Source organism: Emiliania huxleyi (genome assembly GCF_000372725.1).
Source record: "Emiliania huxleyi CCMP1516 unplaced genomic scaffold EMIHUscaffold_9, whole genome shotgun sequence".
In the NCBI taxonomy this organism is placed as follows: Eukaryota; Haptophyta; order Isochrysidales; family Noelaerhabdaceae; genus Emiliania; species Emiliania huxleyi.
Genome location: NW_005195301.1, coordinates 327,290 through 351,716, shown reverse-complemented (window position 1 = coordinate 351,716; position 24,427 = coordinate 327,290). Strand labels below are relative to the sequence as shown.

General features: G+C 63.0%; 6 protein-coding genes across 6 annotated transcripts; 3 read left to right on the top strand and 3 right to left on the bottom strand.

The window, feature by feature from the left end:
* Nucleotides 1–953: 953 nt before the first annotated feature.
* Nucleotides 954–2,765, bottom strand: EMIHUDRAFT_198953 (hypothetical protein; the record flags this gene model as incomplete). Its single annotated transcript, XM_005757677.1, has 4 exons — nucleotides 954–1,177; nucleotides 1,247–1,301; nucleotides 1,428–1,683; nucleotides 1,768–2,765. 4 exons carry the CDS (start codon nucleotides 2,763–2,765, stop codon nucleotides 954–956), a joined length of 1,533 nt encoding a protein of 510 aa, XP_005757734.1.
* Nucleotides 2,766–4,865: 2,100 nt separating this feature from the next.
* EMIHUDRAFT_461959 (hypothetical protein) lies at nucleotides 4,866–6,854 on the top strand (the record flags this gene model as incomplete). The annotated part of the gene is made up of 10 exons (XM_005757676.1): nucleotides 4,866–4,985; nucleotides 5,063–5,113; nucleotides 5,219–5,335; nucleotides 5,473–5,531; nucleotides 5,597–5,752; nucleotides 5,821–5,872; nucleotides 5,943–6,068; nucleotides 6,108–6,161; nucleotides 6,236–6,354; nucleotides 6,455–6,854. 10 exons carry the CDS (start codon nucleotides 4,866–4,868, stop codon nucleotides 6,570–6,572), a joined length of 972 nt encoding a protein of 323 aa, XP_005757733.1. The 3' UTR covers nucleotides 6,573–6,854.
* A 243-nt stretch (nucleotides 6,855–7,097) lies between these two features.
* Nucleotides 7,098–8,948, bottom strand: EMIHUDRAFT_198951 (hypothetical protein; the record flags this gene model as incomplete). Its single annotated transcript, XM_005757675.1, has 4 exons — nucleotides 7,098–7,417; nucleotides 7,487–7,691; nucleotides 7,769–7,806; nucleotides 8,018–8,948. The coding sequence occupies 4 exons, from the start codon at nucleotides 8,946–8,948 to the stop codon at nucleotides 7,098–7,100; spliced, it is 1,494 nt and encodes a 497-aa protein (XP_005757732.1).
* Nucleotides 8,949–14,231: 5,283 nt separating this feature from the next.
* EMIHUDRAFT_198946 (hypothetical protein) lies at nucleotides 14,232–15,665 on the top strand (the record flags this gene model as incomplete). The annotated part of the gene is made up of 5 exons (XM_005757674.1): nucleotides 14,232–14,864; nucleotides 14,987–15,032; nucleotides 15,112–15,158; nucleotides 15,221–15,310; nucleotides 15,489–15,665. The coding sequence occupies 5 exons, from the start codon at nucleotides 14,232–14,234 to the stop codon at nucleotides 15,663–15,665; spliced, it is 993 nt and encodes a 330-aa protein (XP_005757731.1).
* Nucleotides 15,666–16,155: 490 nt separating this feature from the next.
* On the top strand, nucleotides 16,156–17,172 carry EMIHUDRAFT_198945 (hypothetical protein; the record flags this gene model as incomplete). The annotated part of the gene is made up of 1 exon (XM_005757673.1): nucleotides 16,156–17,172. One exon carries the CDS (start codon nucleotides 16,156–16,158, stop codon nucleotides 17,170–17,172), a length of 1,017 nt encoding a protein of 338 aa, XP_005757730.1.
* A 3,691-nt stretch (nucleotides 17,173–20,863) lies between these two features.
* On the bottom strand, nucleotides 20,864–21,430 carry EMIHUDRAFT_62444 (Hypothetical protein; the record flags this gene model as incomplete). Its single annotated transcript, XM_005757672.1, has 2 exons — nucleotides 20,864–21,077; nucleotides 21,117–21,430. Coding segments are annotated over 2 exons (528 nt in total), but the record flags the coding sequence as incomplete, so codon positions are not given.
* Nucleotides 21,431–24,427: the final 2,997 nt, after the last annotated feature.

The following is a 24,427-nucleotide window of genomic DNA, read 5'->3' as shown; positions in this document are numbered from 1 at the left end:
CGCGGCGTCTCGCCGCGCAGCGCATACTGCATGCGGAAGAAGGCATGGTCCTGATGCCACGGGAACGCCGCGCCCGCCGCCGCCTTGAGCTTACAGCGGCAGTTATATCGCGCCGCCACGCAAGGCTCTCTTCCGGTGAGCCGTTTCACGACGCTGCACAGCGCGGCGTCGCGGAAGAGGTGGTGGTGGAAGGCGGGCGCCGTGCGGATGGCTGACACCCATGATGCGGGAGCGTTCTCTGGAGCGTGCGCATACGCAGCCGCTATTCGCTCTTCGAGCGGCAGCTCCGCGGGCATGCGATCGATGGCGCCAGCGGCGACGGCGGAGCTCAGGTGGCGCTCCACCGCCGCCTCGAGGTGCGCTCGCGCCCGTTCCACCGTCGCGGTCGGGAATAGCTGCCGGATGACGCAGAAGCCGTGCCCCTGCAGTGCTTGGCTGATGCCGTCGGTGTCGAGCGGGTCAAGCACCTCGCCGTCGTCGGCGGCCATGCCGCGAAGAAAAAAAAACAATGGCGCCGTTGGGTGCGATGGGAGGACGGCACGCCGCCACCACACAGGGATTTTAAGGAGAGGGGTGTGGTGCGCTAGCCGTCGCCCACCCTTGGGCGTCCGCCTCTTCATCTCTCTTCGCAGTCTCTCGCCGATTCTCGCTGCATGCCGCGAAGAAGAGTGAGAAAAAAACCGTACGTTTTTCTTTTCTTTTATGTGTGGTGTGGGGCGGCCTGTGCCGTTCTCCCCGTTTTCTTTCTTCTTTTTTTCCTTTCTCTCACTGCAATGACCAATGGAATGTCAATCAAGCTCTCTATGGACTATGCCGCGCCCCCCTTTCTCCTGAACACTCCTGCATACCTGCAACTGCGGTGAATTTTCCGCGAGGCGTATAGATGAATTTTCCGCGAGGCGCGAGCGGGGGACGGCGCCGCGTGCACGTGGAGCAGTTGTGCAAAAAAGCAATCAAGCTATACCGCCCCCCCGCCCCTCTTCTGCTGCTGTAGTGGATTCGAGCTGCCGCTTGTCCCTCGCCGACCGCGCGCGCGTCGAATTCGACTTTGCCATCGCCTCGGGCGAGTGCAGCAGCTCCGCCGCGTCGCGCGACGCACGCACTTTGCGGCGCGCCCGCTCGAGCATGTCTGCCTCGAACATGGAAAGCGCCGCGCCAAGCGAGACATGCGCGTCGCCTGAGAGAGAGAGCGCGTGACGACCTGAGTGGGAACCTCCGCTGGCGCGGCCGCAACGCCGCACGACACCGCGAAGCTCGTGGGAGCGAAGGGCGCGGGCGAGGGCGATCCCGTCGAGGAGGGCCTGTTCGCACAAGGGAGGGGTGCTCGACGCCGTTCGATGTCGGCGACGCCCGGCACGCGGGGCCTGGTTAGCCCCTTGCCCCTTGAACGGCGACATCGGGTGCGCTGCGTCTCCGAGTAGGGTGACCTGGCAGCGGAGCGTCGAGGGACCGGGGATGAGGGTGAGACCGCCACCGACGCCCGCGACCGGCGCGCGCACCCGTGTCTCCGTGGCAAGCGTCGGTGGCGGCACCTCGCCGCCCGCCTCACCACCCAACCCTCCGAGCGCCTCGCCGGCAGAGGTGGGCTGTCGGAGGGCGGCGGGGCAAGGCCGGTCGTAGGCTGGATAGCCGGTGATGTCCGCGGCCGCGGTGTCTTGCAGCAGCTGCGGGATCGGCTCGTGCCTACGGAGAGGCCCCTGGGAGGCTCTTTGAAGGGCGCAGGGAGTGCCGCGCGGGTGCAGACTCGGCTCGTGCCAGCTTCCGCACCGGCGTAGGGCGAGGGCGCGAAGCGATGCGCCGTCTAGGGTCTGAATCGCCCGCGCCTCCGCCTCGCCCAGTCGGAAGGAGAGCTGCCACATCGCAACGCCGGCCTCGAAGGGCATCACGTACAGGCGCGTGTCGCCGTCGAGGGTCTGAAAGACTCGCTCACTCGCCGCGGCGTGAGACGTGCGCGAGCGCCCGAGCACAACGACGACGCCGAGGTACTCGAGCGGTGCCGCGCCGAGCAGCTGCTCGCGCACTCGCGACCGGATCCCGTCCGCGCCGACGAGGAGCGCGGCGCGCTCGGGTGGCGAGCCGTCCTCAAAGTGCAGGATGACGCCCGAGTCGCCGGCGTCAAAGCGAGCGATTGCCTTGCCCCACCGCACCGTCCCCGGCAGGAGCGGGTCGAGAAGCGCCGCCCGCAGAGCCTGCCGCGGGATGTGGGCGTTGCGCCGCTGAGCCTTCCCTCTCCCGTTGCCCATCCGCTCGCGCGTGCTCTCGTGCACGCCCCGCCCATACTCCCCGAGGAGCGTTCCGTCCGGTAGGAAGGAGGAGTGGGCATACGAGAAGACGCCCTCATTGGGCAGGCCGAGTTGCGCCAGCGCAGTCGCCCCCTGCTGCATCGTGAGGCCGTAACCCTGCGCGCGCTGGTCAAAGTTTGAGTCGCGCTCATACACGACCACGCGGAAGCCCCGCTGCTGCAGCGCCAGCGCCGCTGCGGCGCCGCCGATGCCGCCGCCAGCAATGGCTACGGTGCCGACAAACGCACGGTCCCGGGGCCCCGGTTCATGTCGCGGCGGAGGCAGCATTCCATCGACGAGCCCGATGCCGCCGCAGCTCGCACACGGCCGGCGGATCACGGCCGCGGCGCCACCTGAGCGCCGCTTTCCCCGCGTGTACAGCCCGCCCTCCCCGTGGCACCGCGAGCACGCGCGCAACCTGCCGGGAGGCGGCGCCGCACCCGATGCGAACGCAGCGCGGACAATGGCGGCGGCCGCTGCCATTATACAGCCGAACCGCGCAGAAGAATTCACCCGGGCACAAGAAAATACCTATATCCGATCCCTCCCTTGGGTTGTCTGTTTTATTTCTTTCTTTTTACGTATATCCGAACCGCGCAGAAGAACTTCACACTCGCCTGTCAGTGTGTCTGTGGTAGTGAGAGACTGCCATAACCCAGAATCAGCTGCCGAGAATGGCTGTGCTGGCTCCTTTACAGCCATCTTACCTAAGGATGGCTGAGCTAGCTGCAGTGCAGCCACATCCTCCATCCAGTCTAATGGCTGCAATAACACACACGGCAGCCATCCTCCTTTTTAGCAATACCAAACAACTCTAACACTCACACGTCATTTGGGGCCTGGAGCCCTGTTCACGCGCGCGCGAGACGTGCAGACAGGGTTGCCAGGTGAGAGCGAATGGCGCGGTTCACGCCTCGCACAACAGAGAGAGAGATGCGCTCTGCATGGTGGGACATAAAAGAGAGCGAGTACTTGGGCGAGTAGGCCGTGCGGTAGTAGACATGGCTGGAGACGCACTACCGTCTACCGCAGCCACACCGCCCGCCTCGAGGTGAGCCCTCTTGCTTGGGAACTTGGCTGACCTGGCTACATCGCAGCCATCTTGGGAAAGATGGCTGGGGGACAGCCATTTCAGCCATTTCAGCCATCTACTATGGCTGCGTCATGGAGATTGCAGCCATCTCCAGAGCCATGGCTGGTGGTAATTCGATGGCAGCCGATGGCAGCCGTCCCCTAGGCCGTCCCACGAGGCCGGGGGCGACAAGCGCGCAGCCATTTGTGCGTGTGGCGGGGGAGGTGGACGGCTGCCATCGAATTATCACCAGCCATGCTCCGGAGGGTGGCTGCACTGACTGCTGTGCCCCAGCCATAGTAGATGGCTGAAATGGCTGTCCCCCAGCCATCTTACCCAAGATGGCTGCGATGTAGCCAGGTCAGCCAAGAGGGCTCACCTCGAGGCGGGCGGTGTGGCTGCGGTAGTGCGTCTCCAGCCATGTCTACTAAGGATGGCTGCCGTGTGTGTATTGCAGCCATTCGACTGGAGGAGGGGTGAATTGCAGCTAGCTCAGCCATCCTTGTAGGTAAGATGGCTGTGAAGGAGCCAGCACCTGGCGCGCATTTGACGACTCTCATAAGGATCGCATTTCTTTTCTCTGCCCCCCCTCGACCGACAGATACCGACCCCCCCTGCGCGGCGCCCTTCGTCCGCTGTGCGCCGGCTCGCGCGCCTATGTCTCGCGCGCCTATTGCCAAAGGCAGCGACCGCCCCTCGTCCGCCTTCGTCAATTCACACGCCCGCGGCGACAGAGACTGAGAGAGACTCTGGTGCTAGGGTCGCATGTGGGCGCCCCGCGAGGACCAGCGCCCACCGGCCCTGGGTCAAAGCCATGGACGAGCACCTCCGGCTCGGCGGGCGTCTAAAAATTCTTTTCATCAGCAATGAGTACCTGTGTTAGTGCCAGTGCGCGCCAGTCCCGAAAGAAAGAAAGAAAACAGACAACCCAAACGAGGGATGGGGGAGGAGAGGACAGGGTCCACACCTGCACGAGCAGGATTTTGGAAGGACGATCAGGGGCACAGGTGGGCTCTCCTGCTCCTGACAAGGGACACGACAGGCTCGCAGCGCGGTGCACGGAACCACGGTGGAATCCCAACTCCACTGGCGGTCTCATCTCAGTCTAGCGACCTTCCTCCGGCTTCTCACCGGCAGTCTCTCACTACCACGGGCACACTGACACAGGGGTGGCAGGGGCGGCGGCAATGAGTCTCCCACATACTATGCGGGCCTCACTAGAGGTGCGGCCTGCGCGTGTCCTCGCCCGTGGGAAGGTCTTGAGGGGGGATGTGTGTCTGTGCATGCATGCATGCATGCATGTGTGTGTGTGTGTCGTGTGTGTGTGTGTGTGTGTGTGCGCGTGTGTGTGTGTGCGTGTGCGAGCCGCCCTGAACGCCACGAGCGCACCTTTGGGTGGCGGTCGCGCGCTGCCGAGTATCGCAGAATTCTTTTCATCCGCCATGTAAATGCGAAAAAGCGGACGGCTGCGGCGGCTTGCCCAGAGCCGCGCTAGGAGGAGGCCGAGCTGCATGGTTGACGACACCGACACGGACAATAACCACGACGCCGACGGCACCATCACTTCAAAGAAGGAGCGCACTGGCTCCTTCTTTCGGAGGCGGGCACCAGTGTCTGCAAAGAGCGGGAAGGTGCTCACCCGCTCAGCGCCAAGGTGCGCTTCCGTGCGGCCGTGTGTGAGTGACGAAGTCGCCTCTTGCGGTCACAGGTGAAGCTGCCACCAAACTGGAAGGAGGTGAAGGAGGAGGACGGCTCGACGGTGTACGTCAATTCGATCACTCACCGCCGCTCTGTCGAGGCAGCGCTGCTCGACGCCCCAGGCAGCATGCTGGCCGTGACACGGCTCGGATCGGTTGGCACGTAGGTTCCTCCGGCGCTGCCTCCCGGGTGGGTTGAGTCGCTCCACGAGTCGGGGCGCGCGTGCTACACGAACAAGGCGCAACGCAAGACGATCTTCACGTTTCCTACCGCCGAGACCGAGGTGCCTCTCTCGAGCACACATACACATGCACACAGAGGGGTGTGGACCAGACGCACGCTGCCCGATGGCCCCACGGGCGCGGCTTCGCACAGCTCGCGCTCGCAGCTACCCGCACAGAGACCTCCCTTCTTCGCAAGGCGCCGCCGGACAGCAACTCGATGCGCGAGGAGGATGGCGGCGACGAACCCGACTCGGGGTGCGTGGCTGGGAGCGCTGGAAGCGCCTTGTACCCTCTCGGCTCGAGGCGTGCTGCGCAAATAGGCTGTTTGCCCGCGCCATGTCCATCGTCCCTGGCCGGAAGAAGGCTGCGGCGGGCGGCGCAGTGCGCAGCAGCTCGTTCGGCAGGAGGAAAGGCGGAGCCTCCACCAACGCCTCGCCCGTCAACTCGCGGCGCTCCCAGTCGACTCCGGCGGAGCGGTACTCTCCCCGGGTGGACACCAGCCTGCCATGGCGGCCTCCTCAGACGCGATGCTCTGGGGGCGTAGGTCGGGTGGCAAAGCCGGCGCCAACCCTCGCACTGTGCACATCTCTTGCTCGGTGGGCATCGCCTCCGCGTCCGCTGCAATGCCGGTCTATGGAGGTATGCGACGCCCCCGGTGTTGGATAGGCGCTCATTCGGGAGACCAAGCTGTGCGTGGGCGAGGAGATGGCCGCGCCGCTGGACAAGTTGCTAGCTGGGCTGGCGTCGCGCGAGATCCAGCCGGCGCCGCCAGCTCCGAGGCGAGAGGCATCCGTCAGCACACGCTCCGGATCGGCCGCTCTTGCCGCGTAGGAGCTCGCGGTCAAAAAGCTTATGGAGCTCGTCGGCTCGATCATCGTGCAGCAGGTCGGCGGAGATGCGCGGCTCGGGAGGGAGCCGTGCGTGCGGCGTCTCGGCAAACGGGTCCTCGGAGTTGTTAGGCGGGCCTCTCGGTGATGAACGCGCAAAAGGGCGTGCTGCCCCACGGGTGGCTCGAGTACATCGACGACAACTCTGGCCGGCCGTACTACTACAACGTCCACACCCGCGAGACGACGTGGCGCGCGCAGCAGCCACTCTCGCCCAGCCGTTTGTCCCGACCCTTTAGCTAGTCCGCGTCCGGCATGGAGTCTCCTCAACCCGCGCCACGCGTGCCGCAGGTATAAGCCCAAGCCGCCCGAGGCGCCGATGGTGATCGCTCCTCCCGACGATGGGGAGGCGGTCGAGCTCGACACAAACATCGATACGCATCGCATCTCCATCTCCGCAGACCTATGAGAGAGGGCCCCGAGAGGACTGGGGGGAGGGCGTCTGTGACGCCCCTCATTGGGGATTTTGCAAGAGGGAGGCTGAGGGGGCTTGGACGCGCGACTCTGGACGCGCGCAAAGTAACGTCCACACTCATCAACCTCGGCTTCGCTGGCAACAACAACAGCAGGGAGGGCCCTCCATGTATGTGTCCTTTGGGTGCGTGGGTTGTGGGTCTATCTCTCCGACTGCGGAGGTATAGTTGTAGATGATAGTGTTCCTGCCCCTTTCGGCTCAACACACTCGAGTATGATGAGTGGCGCGCGCTGGGCTGACTGCGAGGAGAGCGACCCGGACACGCCCCCCCCGCTCGGTAAGCGTCGTACACAACATCGGCAGTACCCAGCTCTACTCTACCCAGTACCCCCGTGCCGGTTACTCCTCTGCAAGCGGTCAAAGAGAGCCATTTGTCTCATGCTCAGACTATTTAAAATGGAAGTGAGTGTCCGTAGGTAGCCATGTAAGCATATGCCGCGGCACGTATGTGATGATCAACTATACCCCCACGATTCGTACTCTGCGGCGGGACGGGAGCGGTGCTCCCGCCGGCGCCAAATGCAAGCAGTTTGCGTGCTCCATCTCGACGCGGTCGAGCAGCTGCGGCATCGTCGGATTGGCTCCGATACCGATTGCCTCGATCGCCCAGGACCCCGGTCGCCCGTAGGTGAAGATGGAACACTCGCCCGCCTCGATTTGGGCCCTCCGACGATCGGTCTCGTTGCTCTCGAGCGAGTCCCACGTTGGCATGTCCGACGGTAGACAGTCGGCGATGGACTCTCGGTGATAGTTGCAGGAGGTTGCAATGTCAATGTCGTCTTTTGATGTCAGGAGAGCATCATGAATGAGGGCTTGCCTCTGCTGTGCTACGAGTTCTCGTGGCCCACTTGCTGACTCCATAGCCTCCGCGTCTTGCGATGGCATCACCCGTCCCGGCGCTGTGGAGTGCAGCGCCAAGCACGCGGCGCTCTGTGTTTGTGCCAGCTCCTTCCGTAGTGCCTCAAACTCCGATCGCAACCGCTCGAGCTCATCGTCGCATCCCTCCGACAGCTGCGCCGCTGCCATTGCCTCCCGCAGCAGCTTCATCTCTGCCTGCAGAACCTCATATCGGCGGCATCCGCTCCGCAAAGATGGGGCTGGGGGAGCGTCCGCTGCCTCGATGGACGCACTTGGCAACTCTCCCTCCCTATCCTGCACTGGCTCTTTGCTACACAAGGCAACGCAACCACTCGCAGCAGCCTCCGTCGCCTCGCAGGTTCCAACCTCGCCAAGCGCCTTCTCGGTTTCGGACTCCGTCTCCGTCGCCTTTAGCTCGCCCCCGCCCTCGCTCTTGCTCGCCGCTGCCGCACCGCCCCCGCCTACAACTTGCTTCTCCGCCGTCTCTTCACCTTCCAGCCCCTTTGCTGCTTCCACCTCACCTGCCGTCGCATCGCCCTCCATCTTCGTCACACACGGCCTGTCACTGTCGACAAAGTAAGTTTCCTCCCAGTCTAGCGACTCGCTTGGCGAGGTCTCTCTCGCTGCCAACGACGGCGTTAGCTGGGGAGACCCCACGAACAACGCCGTTGTCCTCTGCGGCACCTTCTCGGGTGTCGGGGGACTCGCCGCGTTGACAACGCCACGCAAGACCGACGCAACTGCGACCGTCACCACTGCCCTCCGCACGGCGCGAGCGATTGCGGAGATCACCACCTTTGCAGCTCCTTCGGATTCTAGATGGGGAGCAGCCTCATCAGCACTGTCGCTATGCCGCAGGCCATCGTCTAAAGCAGCCTCGTCGCATTGCGGCGATGGTCCAGCTGCCAAGGCTAGCTGAGGGCAATCGTCATCAACGCTGTCTTCGCTAGACGAGCAACGGTCGGGCTCTAGGTGATTGGCCCATGCGAGAGGTACCTCCATAGCTTTCATCGCCATCACTGCCGTCACTGCCGACACTGGTCCACACCGATGCTGGTCCACACCACCGTCACTGCCATACTCGCTCCCGCTGAATTCCTCAAAACTGCCTACCTCCTCCACTTCCGCCCTCCACTCCTCCGCGACCTCGTTTTTGCAAAGTTCTTCTGCGCCGTCCCCTCCGTGTTTCAGCGCCGCCGGGCCGCCCTCCTCCTCCATATCATCGCCCACTGCGATTTCCTCCTCAGTGATTGTTTTGGACGAAGGAGCCTCGTCCAACTGCCCGCCGTAATCGTCCGCCTGACCACCCTCCTCCGATGTGGCCTCATCTTCGTCGTCGTCGACGACCTCGAAGCCCCAGTCCATTGCTGGAACCGCACCCTGGTAGCCTCGGATCCACGCCAGCCTCCCTTCGAGCTCCAACATAGCGCCCCCGCCCTCGGGTTCCGTCATGTGCTGCGCAGTTGGCGGCAGTGATGCCTGTGGAGGCGGAGGAGGGCACCTCTGGAGTTGTTGCGGCTCCTGGACTGCCATTCTCGCCTCGTGTTCCACCTGCGGGCACCTCTTGAGTACGAGTTGCGGCTCCTGGACTGCCTTTCTCGCCTCGTGTTCCACCAGAAGCTCCGATCTCTGCGATGCCACCATCCGCCCGCTATCACACACCTCTGTTTGACGAGAGGTGGTGGCATACACGGCATGATCCGGAGATCTTGACACCTCGGGCTCCCCCCCCCTGGTTGGTGTGATCGGACGCGACTGGCACGACGCTTCAAGCGCCTCGAGGCGACGCAGTGCGTTCTCAGCCGCCGTAGCCACGGGTTCGAGTATGCTCCGCACTCGAGCAAATGTTGTTGGCGGTACCACGTCGTCCACTGTTGCCTCGGGAGCAACCGCCATGGTGCGCACCGGAGTCGCCTCTCCCGCCGGGCGCATGCTCTCTGCAGCACGCGACACGCTCTGGCCCTGGGCTGCCTCCGGCACTGCGCGCTTCCCTTTGCGGCGCCATTGCTGCTGCCCGAGGATCGGCAGTCTGCACTCAGGACCGATGAGAGCCTCCAATCTGCACGGGTGGGGTGTGCGGAGGTGACGAGAGGAGGGACGGGGCGGAATTCAGGTCAGCGCGCCTTCTCAGCAGGCCCACCATCGCGGCGATGTTGTAGCGCAACGTTTCCGAGGCATCGAGGCACCCTGTCGCTGCGCGGGCTGAGCGAGCCTCACCGGTAGGCCAGTGCCAGTCTCCTCCGAGAGGAGGTCGCGCAAGAGCTGCCGCCACGAGGTGATCAAGCCGGCCGCGGATCGCCTCGAGGACGTGCCTCCACTCACACCCCATGGTGCTGCCCTGCGGAAGCCGCTCGATCAGTGCCCTCACAGCTCTGTCGTGGACCCTATGCTCCTCGCAGAGCCTCGCCGCCGTGGTGCCTTCCAGGGGGGATTGTCCGTCCAGGGCGAAGGTCTGAGCGAGCGACGCGTGAAGCGCACGCGCCTGTGCAAGAGCCTCCGGATCCATGGCTTGCTCACTGTCAGCCAGCCGGCCTGGCAGGGCCCGAGATGCCTCTGCCATGTCACGCCTGGCCTCGCTACGCGTGGAGAGCAGGCAGGCGAGCTGTCTTCCCTCTCTCCCCGCCCGAGCTCTGCGGGGAGGAGAGGAGTCTCTGGCCCGCTCGACAATATGATCGATGGGCGGAATGAGCTGCAGCAGCAGCTCGCCGGTCAGATGGAGAGTCGCGTCGGCCATCGTGCTTTCGTTCCGGCCGACCCAGACAACGTAACGAATTCGCGTTTTGAGCTTGAGCACTTGAGCACTTGAGCACTTGAGCACTTGATAGGGCCGATTCCGCATGGTACGGGACCCCTCGATCGTCTCGCCCTCCCTCACTGGTGTGTTCATTGGGGGGGGTCACAATAAACACGGTGCAGGATCGAGGTGCACGCTGCCGAAGCAGTGTGGAGCGAGGGACCTCCTTAGTAAGCCGCGGGCATGCAGGCGCATGCACGGCCATGTATGTGGAAGACGGCTAGTGCTAGTCCCCCATCGATCGGGAGGACGACCCCGGCTAGTCGCCGACCACATCCACAAATCACCCTGCACAAAGATCGCAAGGGCGGGGACCTGTTCCTTTTTACCCATCTCACAGTAGAGGTGTCCGTTTTTATTTTTTATAAAAAGGACATCCCAAGCTAGGGCTGGGTCGAGGACAGACACGTCCCCACCTTTGCAGGATTTTGCAAAAGCGAGGGGGGGGGGCGCATCGCCGCGCGGAGAGGGCTGGGCACAGGGCAGGGGATCTCTCTCGCATAGGATATGCACCCTGTACCCCTCTCTCTGGATGGGAACATTGCGGAGCTGCGACGGCACGGCGGCCGCAGTCGCAGCGCCGTCGGCGGCGGCCGCAGACACGCCACAGACGGCTACCAAACGCTGCTTCGCCTGCCTCGCGAGCAAGTCTGCGGAGCATTATTCAAAGTCTCAGTGGGCAATGAATCTCGTCAAGCCGGCACGCCTGCGGAAACTCCTGGCGAAGCCGCGTGATGACGACCTCGCCAAACGAGTCGAGGCCTTTGGCGCTGAGCCATCTGCGTGGCGCAGGTGCACTGCCTGCCTCGACAACACGCGGAACCCCATGAAGGGTCCAGCCGGTCTGCACCGAGTGATTCCTCTGCATGAGCTGATTCCACACGGACTCCTCGACTCTGAGTTCTGAGTAGAGTAGATAGAGTACAGTACGGTAATTTAAAAAGAAAGGGGAAAACTCGGGCCACCTGAAAATCGCTTCAACGGAGCGCGAGCCTGCCAAAAAAAAGGGATGGTTATACACTGAGCCCGAGCGCCGAGGAGCGTGAGCGGTGAGGCTCGCTAGTGCAGCGCCACCTCCCCGGAGCGCTGGAAGTGCTCCCACGCCGCAATCTCATGCTGGTCGCGCGTCTCGCGCGACCGGATGCAGCACTTGTGGTGGCTCTGAGGCTGGTAGTAGGCGTAGCGACGGTTCATGTCGCGGCAGCAGTCGTCGCTGGCATTCGTCTCCATGCCGAAGACGTCGATGCGCTGTCCCTTGTTGCACAGCTCTCGCGCCATTAGGAGCGTGAGGAATCCGCCCGAGAGCGCGAGGCGACGGTACTCGTCGCTTCCGCTGCGCACGCCGCGCCCGCTCTCGGCCTTGACTTGCATCGCGGCACGCTCAAACGCCGGCCGCGCCGAGCAAAGCCGGCGCGTGGGGTTCAGAGCCGCGCGCTGCTCGCTCAGCCGTAGAAAGATGCGGCGACCGGCCGCCTCGAACCTCGCCCGGCGCGTAGACGCACGCCTCGCCGCTATCGGCGCGGCAGATCGAGCGCGCGTCGCTCGGCGCGCTCCCATGCAGCGACTCGCAGCCCTGACAGGTCGCAGCCTCCACGCCCCGCCGATTGCTGGCCACCGTGTAGTCGCCAAGGAGCAATCGCATCGTCCCGTCGCCAATCACCCGGTGAGTCGTCTTCCTAGCAACATCTCGAGTGCCAGCACCGCGCAGACAGCGACCAATGCCAACAGCGCGGCGAGTGCTGCACAAAGCGACCACCTGCGCCGTTGCTCCGATAAATGGCTGCGGCGCAGGAGCAGCCGTTCGGCGCTGTACCACAGCACGCGAGAGGTCAGAGAAAGAGGCGCGTCCACGCTGTCCACGCTGTCCATGGACATTCGCGACAAACGCTCCTCCGTGATGCGGTCGCGCGGCGTCACCACGGGCATGGGCAGGCAGCGTGTCACGCCCCATCGCTGCGGCATGCGCGATAGTCAAGGGCAATGGCAACGGGAGAGGCATTTCACCCTCATGTCATAGACGATACATTGGACTCAGATTGTCGCTCGGCTGGAACGGGAGGCACAACCCGCTTCGCATTCTGCAAGTGGTGCAGATGGATGCGATCGAGGCGGGTGGAGCAGTCCTTCAAGTCAGCCCACGAGCGATGCAAGGCCAGCCCGCTGTGCAGCTGCTCGCGCACCGTCGTCGAGCGGTTGCTTGGGTGGAAAGAGCGGCTCACGGCGGCGCGCAAGTCGATGCCGAGGAAGTCCGAGACCGGCGACGCGAGCTCGAGAGTGTTCCAGTACGGCAGAAAGAATACTGGCGAGGACCCCTCGCGCAGAATCTGCTCGACCTGCAGGCGCATCAGCCGGCAGCTACGCGCGAGGATCGCAATGCGCGTCTCGGTGAATTGGCGCACGATCTCCACGGGATCGCGCAGCATCACCAGAAAGCGGAGGTCTGCGCCGGCGGCGCGAGCGCCCTCATCGAGGAGCGTTGCGTCGGGACTGACGTGCGTGGATCCCTGCGGATAGGATCCGGACACGATGCCCAGTAGCGGCACGCGCGGGACGCTTGCCGCGGCGCGCCGCCGCTCGGAGTCAAAAGCGGCGGCAAGGGTAGCCACAGCTTGCGATCTTGCGAGCTTTTGCACGCCGATCTCGCTAGCGAGCGACAGGTTATTGTACAGCGTGAAGTTTCTCATCAGGTTGTGAATCACTTTCGATGCCGGGAAGAGTGGGTGCCAAAAGTGGTGTCCCGTGTGCTCGAGTCCGATCGCATACACGAAGGTGGCATTCGCAGGCCGCGTCGCCATGCGGTGATACGCGCGCGGCGTCGCGACCGGCGCGCGCGCCACAGGAAGTTCGGTCACCGGAGTCTACTGTATTCTTGGCGCCACGCGTAACGGGCGTCGCCCACGCTCCGCCGTTGACGCGCACGCGCATCGGGCTCGGCTAGGCACGCCGTGGCACCCTGCATGCTCTGTCGACGGCCAAGCGCGCGTTCCGTGTCCGACGCCCCGCGAGCCGCGCACGCCGCGCGACGCGCCCCGTGCGCCGCCTGCGCGGGGCGCTCCGTGCGCCCTGGCGGGCGACACGCGAGCCTTCGCCGTCTACCGACGCGTGCGGCGTGGCGTATGCGGCATGCCGCGCTAGCCTGCGACTCGCGTCGATGGCCAAGGCGCACGTGAGGGACGCTACGGGGCGCGCGACCTTGCGACGCTCGTGCGCCATGGGGGCCTCGGGCCTCGACGACGACGCCTCGATGCTCGTTGCTTGTTGCTCGGTGCTCGGCGCTCGGTGCCTCGATGCTCGTGTGTTCTTAAGTTTAGGAAAATTTGGACGTGCTTCGGAAAATTTAGACGAGCTTTTAGTGAGTTTGCGAATAAGTTTACGAAAATACAAGCATGTGATTATCTTTCACAGAACTTTACGGAGATTTACCGAGATTTGTGAATCATTAAAGTGATCGCTTTTTCCGCAAATCTCCCTCGGCGATCACCCGCCCGCCGTAGGAAAGTACCTCTCTCCGGACCCCGTGGGTCCCCACGCTTCAGGGCACCCAGCCCGGGCCTCACTCAGCACTTAGCTCTCTATGCGCCTGGGACCAGGTGCTGGTACACGTTTCAAGAAAACGGACCCTTTACGGCTTCCGGCGGTACGCACGCGACAGAGCTGCCCACGTAGTCTTCGTAGCCACTCGTCGGCGCGTGGTTGACTCGAAAGACGCACTGGTCGCCGTCTATCAGGGCGCCGTGCTTGCCGTGCAGCCGGAGGCGGTCGGAGCTGCCCACCACCGCGCACGTGTCACACGCGTCGGTGTCCACGCACTCTGCCAATCTGATGAATTCTTCACCGGCGCCTAATACGGATTTCGCCAGTCGAGCAGCAGGGGCAGAACAATGTTGCTCTCGCTGCTGCACATCGGTCTCGCTGCGCGCTGCCGCACTCGGCCTCCAACGATGCAAGCCTCGGGCTTGGAGGCGGAGCGGAACAAGGCCACCGCGCGACGAGGAGTCATGGAGCGCTCCTTCCTGCAGCCCGGCACCGCACTAGTCGCCCTAGAACAGAAGCGGGCTGCCAACCCGATTGGCTTCGGTGCAAAGGCTGCAGCCGCGCAGGTCAAGAAGAAGAAGAAGACTAGGACAAAGGGTTCGCGGGCGCGACCGCTCTCGGCGCTGGCCACCGAGCTAAAGGCGTCAGGCGTGGTTCGAATCGACGGCGCGCTCTCGCCGGCGCTGGTGGAAGAGCTGCGTGAGTTTGTAGACGCGGAGCGCGTCCAGGCCACCGCCGACGTCAAGGCCGGCCGCTGCGATCAAAAGGCTCGCTTTGCCGACCTCGTCTTGCTGGACAAGCGGTGTGATTTGCTCCTTCCGCTCCACGGTCCTCCGATCGCGGCGCTGCAGGAACTGCTCGGCGAGGGCTCTGTCCTCGGCCCGCTGCTGCAGGAGGTGGTGGGCGAGGCGGGAGTGCTCCAGGAGCTCGCCTGCCTCACCTCGGAGCCGGGTTCGGCGCAGCAGCCCCTGCACCCGGACACGCCGTGGACGCCGATCCCCTCGGCGTACACGGCCTTCATCGCGCTGCAGGACGTGGACGTGGAGATGGGGCCCACACTCTACCTGCCTGGAACGCAGACCAAAGAGGCGCGCGCGCTCGCATAACCGACGGCCTCCCGCCGGGGCGCACGTCGTGCATTTGCCCCTTGACCTCGGAGTAGGCGCACACGTCCTTCTTCGGCGGCGACCTCAGCTTGGGCAACGCGGGTGTCTCGGGCAGCCCGGCGGCCGCCCGTAGGAAAGCACACCAGGGACGCGTCTACTCACGAGGTGGCGGTGGCAACAGGCGTGCGGCGGCCGCCCATCCCCGAGGAGTTCCTCCGCTCGCGCGAGGTGGACGTTTGGTGCGGTGATCCTCCGAGACCCTCGCGAGACGAGCCGCTGGCCCTCTTTAGGTGAAGCTGGGATTGCTCAAGGCTGGCGACCTAGCACTGTACAATCAGCAGACGCTGCATTGCGGCTCCGCCAACGAGAGCCGCGACAAGGTGCGCCGCCAGTTTTACATCTCGATGAAGAACCCGCTCGCGCAGTCGAAGCTCTGTGCGAGCTTGCGACCCGCGTTCCGGAACAAGCTCACCCTGGGGGCCATGAAGGACTGTCCGGACCGGTCACTTGACCCTCGAGGTTGGCCGAGGTCTCACCCGTTGCGACTGCTGTGCACAGGACGAGCTCGCTGCGCTGAACGGCAGGAGGACGCGTGTCGACGAGGGGGGCGGACGCGGCTTGTTCGGCAAGCTCGACGAGGTGGACGCGCTCGAGGTACGGGACACGGAAGGTGCCGTCCAGATTCGTTTTGGCGACGAGGGCAGCCAGCTGGGGTCCGAATACGAAATCATATGAGGCTGCCGCGGGCCGCAGCGTCCGCAACCGCATCTCCGCATGTCAACGTGTGTATCACGGCCGGCGAATATTTCTTTTTCTCCGCCCTACATACCCCAACCAAACAACTGTTCTTCACCTTTCTACCTAACCTAACCTAACGAGGCCGAGGGATGCGGATGGGGGAGGAGGATGACAGGCTGACCGACAGGGTCCCCACCTGCACGAGCAGGATTTTGGAAGGACGATCAGGGGCACAGGTGGGGCGCTCCTGCTCCTGACAAGGGACACCACCCAGGGGTTCGGATTTTTTGGGGGCTTCGACCTACCCGGGTACCCGGGTACCCGGGTGGCTCTCCGCCACCAGTTGCCGCCACGCGAGTCCAGCACTCTTTGGAGGCCACACGCCCCAATGCAGGCACGCCGAGCTGCTCGACCGCTCGTCGTGACCGACGAGGCTGCGGACGAGGAGGCGGTGTCCTGGTGGGCGTGCAGCGTAGCCGCGCGTGCGATGGTAAGCACGCCGCCGCTCGTGGTGGACTCGTTCGAACACGCTGCCGCCTCAATTGCCGCCACTGGCGAGCCTGTTCTGCTCACGCCCCAGCAGGCGCAAAGGCTTGGAATTATTGGAGAGCTATCGCCCCTCGGCGCTGACGTCACCGTTCGCCATTTTGCGCACGAGTACGTCTACGGCTGCTCCGCCCTCGCCAGCCGAGCGGACCGGTCATTTCGCAAGGCCTGCCGCAGGGCGGAGTCGGCAATGGCGGAGCGCAGCCTTCGCGTCGAGGCGTTCCCCGGCTGCCGCGTCTCGGCCGAGTTGATTGCGAGCTGCGTGAGCTGCCGGGAGGGTTGGATGCGGCGCCGCGCGGACGACGCCCGCAGGGCGGCAAGGCAGGCAGGGGAGAGATACCTTGGCCCACCTTGGGCTGGGGCGCCGAGGCGGAGCTCCTACCTCTTGGCCCTGCTGGAACGGCAGGAGGGGCCGTCGCCAGAGGACCCACCGGGGTACGGCGTAGCGCTCTTTGTCATCCGCTCCGGTGCTGCAGACCAGGTGGCGGCATACGTCGTCACCGAGCGGGTTGGGCGCACCGTGGTTGCCGTCGATGGCGTCCATGACTACAGCCTGCCCGACCCGCGGGCGGACCCGTCGGCCCTGCTGCTGCACGTGGCTGCCCGCTGGTGGAGAGAGCAAGGTGTCCACGAGGGTGGCAGCGTGGGCGTGCCACCCCCGCTCTTCCTCAACGATGGACCCGTCCCGACCGCTGGCCTGCTCAAGTACAAGTCGCAGTACCACGGGAGGCTGCTCGCGACGCTCTCCGTCTGGCCAGGGAGGGCGGCGCGTGCGCGCTCGCGCTGGTCGAACTTGCTACGCCTATGGCAGCGGCGCCGCGCAAAGGCGGACCCGAGCCGGCACTGTGGACCGTCCCAGATCCGACGAGCGGCTCGGAGGATGTATTGGGCGAAGGCGGCGGGGCTGGCGGATCTTGCGCCTCAGAGGGCTCAGTGCTTGGCCGCGATGATACGATAGAACCGCCGCGCGATCTACACTTAGAGTAGACACCGCGCCCCGGACGAGACTGCAGACTCGACTCTCGAGCCGAGACTCAGCGAGACGAATGACGATGGTCGATGCGCGATCTCTAGCCGATATACTGTAGACCTGTTCCCGGGCATTCACACTATATTCCTCTGAGATAATATTATATTTCGCCGCCACCGCGGCGCGCGCGCTTTATCCGCGCGCTATATTAGTAGAGCCAAACTTGTGTTCTTGTTTTGGATCAAACTTGTTACAGCTCAGCGAACGCGATGCGGCCTCTGCCTAGCCTCCTGCTCCTATGCGCGAGCTATGGCGTGCCCGCTATCGAGTATGACTTCTCTACCGGGAAGAACGGCCTCGACTACTGCATCGCCGAGGCCGACACCACCAGCGACATGACAGCGTCGACCACCATGGCACCTCCACCATGGACAAGCCTTGCACCATGTATGTCAGCCACCACCTGGGCGCCTGGCGTGTGCGAGCACAACCCCAATCGAGCCGAAGGATCTGAACAATGGGTCCAGTCGGTCTCGTCGAGCACGTTCGAGCCCGCCATTTGCATCGACAATTCATTTCTCAAAGATTTATCGATAAATTGGCAACTTGGGTCAGAACACCTTGAGGACATGTGTGCCTCCACTCACACTGGGACCTTGTACCGATTGCTTCGATTCCTGCCGCCGCCAATATCATGCACTGCCACTTTGTATTTGCAATCAAGCGCAAGGCTGACGGTTCAATCGACAAGTTCAAGGCACGCCTTGTCGCCGACGGCAACACTCAGAAGCATGGTGTCGACTTCAATCGCGTCTTCGCTACCGTCGTCAAGGCCCTTACTATCCGCCTCGTACTCGCCATCGCCGCCGCCCGTGATTACAATTTGACTTCTCTCGATATTCGGCAGGCTTATTTACAGGCGACCATTGACGAGGATCTGTACATGCGCGTTCCTCCAGGAGTCAACAGTGGCAACAACTCCCTCGTTTGCAAACTGCGGCGCAGCCTTTATGGACTCAAACAGGCAGGGCGAGAGTGGGGACTACTCCTCACCTCCTTCCTCGTTTCCTGGGGATTCGTTCGCTCGACCATCGACGTGTGCCTGTATATCTACCGATCTGGCAATCTTGTCTTATGGGTGCTAGTTTACGTCGACGACATACTCATCGCCGACAACTGCCCCACGCTGCGCGCCCGTTTTGTTGCCGACATCTCCAAGCGGTTTCCTACCGAGGACAAGGGCGAGCTCGAATGGATACTGAACACCGCCATCACGCGTGACCGCGGCGCACGGACCCTGAACTTGTCCCAGGGCCTCTACGCCGCCGACCTCGTTGCCAAGTTCAGCGCCTATTTCGATCGGTCCCGCTCACGCCGCTTCGACTCGCCTATGGAAGAGGGGCTCGAACTGTCCGCCGACGATCAGCCCGCCGTTGGATCTGTTGAATACGACGAGATGTCCGAATTCCGCACCGCCTACATGGCCATCGTCGGCGGACTACTGTGGCTTGCCAATATGACGCGCGTCGACATTGCTTATTCCGCGTCTCAGCTTGCTCGGTTTATGACGAACCCTGGCCCGTCGCATTTTAAAGCCGCCATCCGGGTGCTTATCTACGTGCGCGACACAGCTGACCGCGCCCTCGTCATGCAGCCGAATTCCAACCGCAACCTTGAGAGCTACGTCGATTCAAACTGGGCCACGAAGTACTCTTGCTCCGGTGGCATGTTCTTCTTCTACGGATGTCTCTTCCACTGGTTCTCCAAAATGCAGCGATCCGTCACGCTGTCTAGTGCCGAGGCAGAGTTCTTCGGCGCCATGCTAGCCGCCAAGGAGGTGATTTTCATCCGTGAGCTACTGATCGACCTTGGATTTTCCATCGACGGCGCCAGCGTCATCAACTGCGACAGCAAGTCCGCCGTCGGCATGGCCTTCGATCCCGTTGCCTTCAAGAAGACCAAGCACATCTTGCGCGCCGCCGAGTTTCTTCGCGATCTCGTCAGCCGTGGCGTTATCTCTGTCGAACACCTCCCCGGCGTCGTGATGCTCGCCGACCTACTCACGAAGGCTGCCTCGCGGGCCATCTTTACTGGCCTGATCAAGCAGCTCGACGACTTTCATGCCCTTTGAATTTATTTGTCCCTCGCGCCCCGCACTCGGGCCAGGAGGGGCTGTTCCCGGGCATTCACACTATATTCCTCTGAGATAATATTATATTTCGCCGCCACCGCGGCGCGCGCGCTTTATCCGCGCGCTATATTAGTAGAGCCAAACTTGTGTTCTTGTTTTGGATCAAACTTGTTACAGCTCAGCGAACGCGATGCGGCCTCTGCCTAGCCTCCTGCTCCTATGCGCGAGCTATGGCGTGACCGCTATCGAGTAATATAGAAAAGAAAGCAAAGGCTACCCCAAAGGAGAAAATAAATACCCCTCTAGCGGACCCCCGCGAGGTCCCAGATAATAAGTCGCACACCCCATGTCCATGTGATTCGCGAGACGCTTGCCTACGCACCCCGCGGCAGCAGTGTCGATCGCGCTCACCCGGCAAATGTACTAGATGCGCAGAGAAGCAGGCGGCGGGACGACGTTTGCAAACGGTGGCGCCACAGCTTGCGCGCCACCCGCCAGCGATGAGAGCGGGACGTTCGCGATGCTCTCGTCAACGAGCCGGCGCTGGCCTCGAGGGCGTGCCCACTTCCGGTAGGCTGCGAACGCCCCAATGACGGCGAGGACGGCCAGCAGCATGAGACCAAAGCCCCCGCCCCCGCCCCCGCCTTCTTGGATGCCTCCACTCTCTTCGCTGACCACCGCCGCCGCGGTAGTAGCGGTCGCGCCCCTTGGCGGCGAGGACGGCTGCCGTGGCCGCCTCGAGCCCAAAGGTCTCATGGGCGGCCTGGGCGGCGACGGCGGCGCCAGATCGCGCAGCGCGTAGAAGTTGAAGTCGGCGGCCTCCCAGCCCTCGGGGCATGACTCGTCCGACGTCGTCTCCTGGTAGCACCGGCCCGCTTTTGAGCCGAGGCCGTAGAGAAAGAATGTGCATCCGTCTGCCGCGTAGCAGGCGTTGGCGCACTCCTGCAGCCCGCCCGTCGCGCTCGCGCCGCCGTACAGCCCACGGTTCAAGTTGGGGCTCCCGCACTCCTTGCCTTCTTGCGAGAGCTCGAAGCGAGCGCCGTTGACCGGCAGGATCCGACTCGGCGCCGTCGCGTTGTGGCACCGGCCGTCGGCGCAAGCGGACGGGCAAGCCTCGAGGAGGGCCCCAATTTCAGCGGCCGTCTTGACTCCAAAGCCGCCCGCGGCACAGTTGTACCCCGTCCAGTCGTTGCACCGCCATGTGGCGGGCGCGCCATCCGAACGCTCGCCACCTGCAAAGCTGTACTGCGGATCGTCGCTGCAGCCGTCCCGCGGAGGCTTGGCCTGCTGCTCTACCTGCTCCTCGAAGAGTTTGCGCCACTCGTCGAAGGTCAGCGTGGAGGATGAGTCTTTGTCAAGATCCCGCAGCAGAGTGTCGGAGTCGCCTCCTTCGTAGCCGAGCATTTCCAGGGAGGCGCCAAACTCGCTCGCGTCCATTTCACCGTTGCCATCGGTGTCGAATGCGTCGAAAATTTCGCGGAGGGCTTCCTCGTCGGGAAGGGCTGCGCCTTCGTAAGAGTAGTAAGACGCGTACGACCCCTGCATGAGCTCTTTCGCGAGATCCTTGAACTCGTCGTAATCGAGCGTGCCGTTGTGGTCACTGTCCAGCCGGTCGAGGTAGTCCTGGACTTGCGCCACGCGCGCGTCGATGCCGAGCTGGCGCAGCATCGCGTACAGCTCATTCGTGTCGATCGAACCCGACTTGTCCGTGTCGAACAGGTCAAAGAGCTGCTTCTCCTCGGCCTCGCTTGGACCATAAGCACTTGGCCAGCCACCATACGAGTATCCATACGAGCCGTACGAGCCGTCCTCATTGATGAGAGTCCGAAACTCATCGAAATCCAGTTCTCCGTTCTTGTCGGTGTCTGCTTGCGATACCATCTCAGCCACCTCACCGGCGGTAAACCCGAGTTGCCCCAGCATAGCCTCCAGCTCGTCGGCACTCACGCTTCCTGATCCGTCGGTGTCGAAGGAGTCGAACGTCGCACGGATCTCGGCCGTTTCAGGGTCCGCTGAGGGCGAATTGCTCTGCGTCCGTCTCCGGAAGAGACGACGGGCTGTCGTGAGCCGACGAAGCCGTCGCGCGCCCGACGCGGCGGAGGGTGAAAGAGTCATTACGTGCCCAGTCCTGACACCGTGTAGCCGTCCGTACTTTTCGCGACTTGGCAAGTTTGCTTTTAGCTTTTGGGAGAAACTAACGGTTTGGCCGGCGGCCCGGCGCCATGTGGCGCCGGGCCCGCCCTCCAGGCGTGGCGCGTCTAGTGCCAGCGACGCAAACGGCACACAAGTGTTTGCGACGAATGGACGCCGATCGTTGAAAATGCCACGTTCGGATCGCTTCTCATCGGACATCGCAATCCCCCGTCAGCAGTGCTCCTTCCTCCGGGAATGTACGTAAGAGCTACCTACACTGCTACATACACTGAAAATAGCAACCACTCACACACGCCTCTAACCAACTAACTGGCTCAGTTGATTTGAAGAGGCCGCTCCCACAGCTCCCACACCTGTCTCTCTGGTACACAATCAATATTGGAAGCGTTGTGAATTGTGGACCATTGGCCTCCTAAAAATCTCTCTCTCTCAACTCTCTCTCCGTAAGACTTCGGAGAAGGCAAGCCGTGAAGTTGTCAACCGTCTCGGCGTCGACAACAACTGGAACTCGAACCAGTCGTGCTGCGGGAACGGCCACCCCTCTGATTGCTCTGACAGGCACGCCTTGCGCACCTCGCCATGGATATGCGGCAGAAGCCAATCCTGCAACCCTTTTAGGAAAGAGAGGAGGAAGACGCATACCAAAACTGCTCCCATCAGTAGCTCCGTGCGTTGCCTTTCACTGTGTAGTTGTTGCAGCTTCTCGATCTTTGAAGACTTGCTTGTCCTGGTGGTGCAGCAACATTTCCTGCCTCCAAATGTAGTCTAATACGTCATCGCACCTACCTCCGCCATGAGGACGGCCTTGTGCGAGCGCTGTCGTTGAGAACGAAGCGGCCGAAGTGTTCTGTTGCCTTCAAGACTATATGCTGACGAATTAGCAGGTCTTTGATCGGCTTCAAATCGTCCGTTTTGACGCCGCTCGCAATTGTTGGTACGGGCGAGGTCGAGTGTCTCGGTCATGGTTTTGAAGAGGGAAGTCGTGCGTCCCGCCTCGAGCTACAGATCCCGGCCGGTCACATTCGTGTACGTGTCTCGCTGATACGCCAAGGTACTGTCCAGGCAGTTGTGGGGAAGTCGGAGCGGCTCCTCAGAATGCGCATGCCGAGGATCGAGCTGACTCAAAGCGCACGGGGTTGGTGCCGCCGACCGTCGGGAGGAAGCCGAGGAGTGCCAGGAGGATCCAGGTCGGCCGGGCCCCCGGGATGCAGGGGCGGGCTCGCGGCGGAGGGTCGCCAAATCGACCAAATCGAACTACCGTGCCGGCTAACCTCGGAATGTAAGCGCACTATGGCTGTGCTGTCTCCTACACAGCCATCTTACCTAAGGATGGCTGAGCTAGCTACAGTGCAACCACATCCTTCAGCCCGATGGCTGCAACACACACACGGCAGCCATCCTTAGTAGACATGGCTGGAGACGCACTACCGCAGCCATACCGCCCGCCTCGAGGTGAGCCCTCTTGGCTGAGCTGGCTACATCGCAGCCATCTTGGGTAAGATGGCTGGGGGACAGCCATTTCAGCCATTTCAGCCATCTACTATGGCTGGGGCACAGAGATTGCAGCCATCCTCCAGAGCCATGGCTGCCTGGTGATAATTCGATGGCGCAGCCAATGGCAGCCGTCCCGCGAGGCCGGGGGCGGCAAGCGCGCAGCCATTTGTGCGTGTGGCGGGGGCGGCGGACGGCTGCCATCGAATTATCACCAGCCATGCTCCGGAGGATGGCTGCACTGACTGTGTGCCCCAGCCATAGTAGATGGCTGAAATGTCTGTCCCCCAGCCATCTTACCCAAGATGGCTGCGATATAGCCAGCTCAGCCATGAGGGCCCGCCCCGGGGCGTGCGGTATGGCTGCAGCAGCGAGCTTCCAGCCAACCCTACTCAGGATGGCTGCCCTGTGTGTATTGCAGCCATCGGCCTGGAGGCTATGGCTGCACTGCAGCTAGCTCAGCCATCCTTAGGTAAGATGGCTGTGTAGGAGACAGCAAGCCAAGTGCGCTTACATTCCGAGGTTAGCCTACCGTGCCTGGCTCCGCGTTGCTACTTTCATTGTTAGGGAAGGGAGAGCCGGGTGTGCTGAGCACTGGAGCACTGGATAGGGTCGATTCCGCATGGTACGGGACCCCTCGACCGTCTCGCCCCCCCTCGCTGGTGTGCTCATCGGGGGGGGTCATAACAAACACACGGTACAGGATCGAGGTGCACGCTGCAGAAGCAGTGTCGTCCCCCCTCTCCCTCATCTCACACTGAGACGTCGGCGGCGATGGCGGTGTGACCGATCGAGCTACAAGAGGAGCTGCTTGTTCAGCAGGATCCGGGTGTGGGCCGAGCAGCAGTTCCTCACTTCCTCAATGGGTGAGCATCAGACCTCGGGCGGGTCTTCCCTTTCACCCATCGGCTCATGTGGATGTGTTCTCTAGGCCCCTAAAGGCCCCACGCGCAGTTTGTGTCGTCTTGAGAGCTGGATCGTGATCGGTCGGCAATATATCACAGTGGCGCCGCCGCTGCGCACCCCCGCACGCCGAGCCCGAGAGGCTTGTTGCACGAGTATATGGGACAAAAGCGTCGAAAATGTCCCAAAAAGCGTGTCTCGAGTTTGTGGCAGCTCCGCAGCCTGCGCGCGCTGCCAGGACGCACCGCTCGCGCGTTCGGCACACTCAGTGGACCCCACCGAGTGTGCCGAACCAACTGGAGTGAGTAGGCTCGACGCCGTACTCGAGATGGAGCTGCCACAAACTCGCCGCCGAGCGTGCCACCGACGGCGTCCTGGCGGAGGTGGTGGAGTGTGAGACCTGAGGCTGCGGAGGTGACGCCTGAGGTACCGGTCCGTGCACAGCGACTCAGCCGGCGACCGCCACGGGCTCAGACGAGACCTGTCGACGCGTTCCGGCTCAGCTTCACCGTGGTCATCGGGCGTCTGTCGACGTCAGGACCACCCATACAGCTCGCGGGTTTG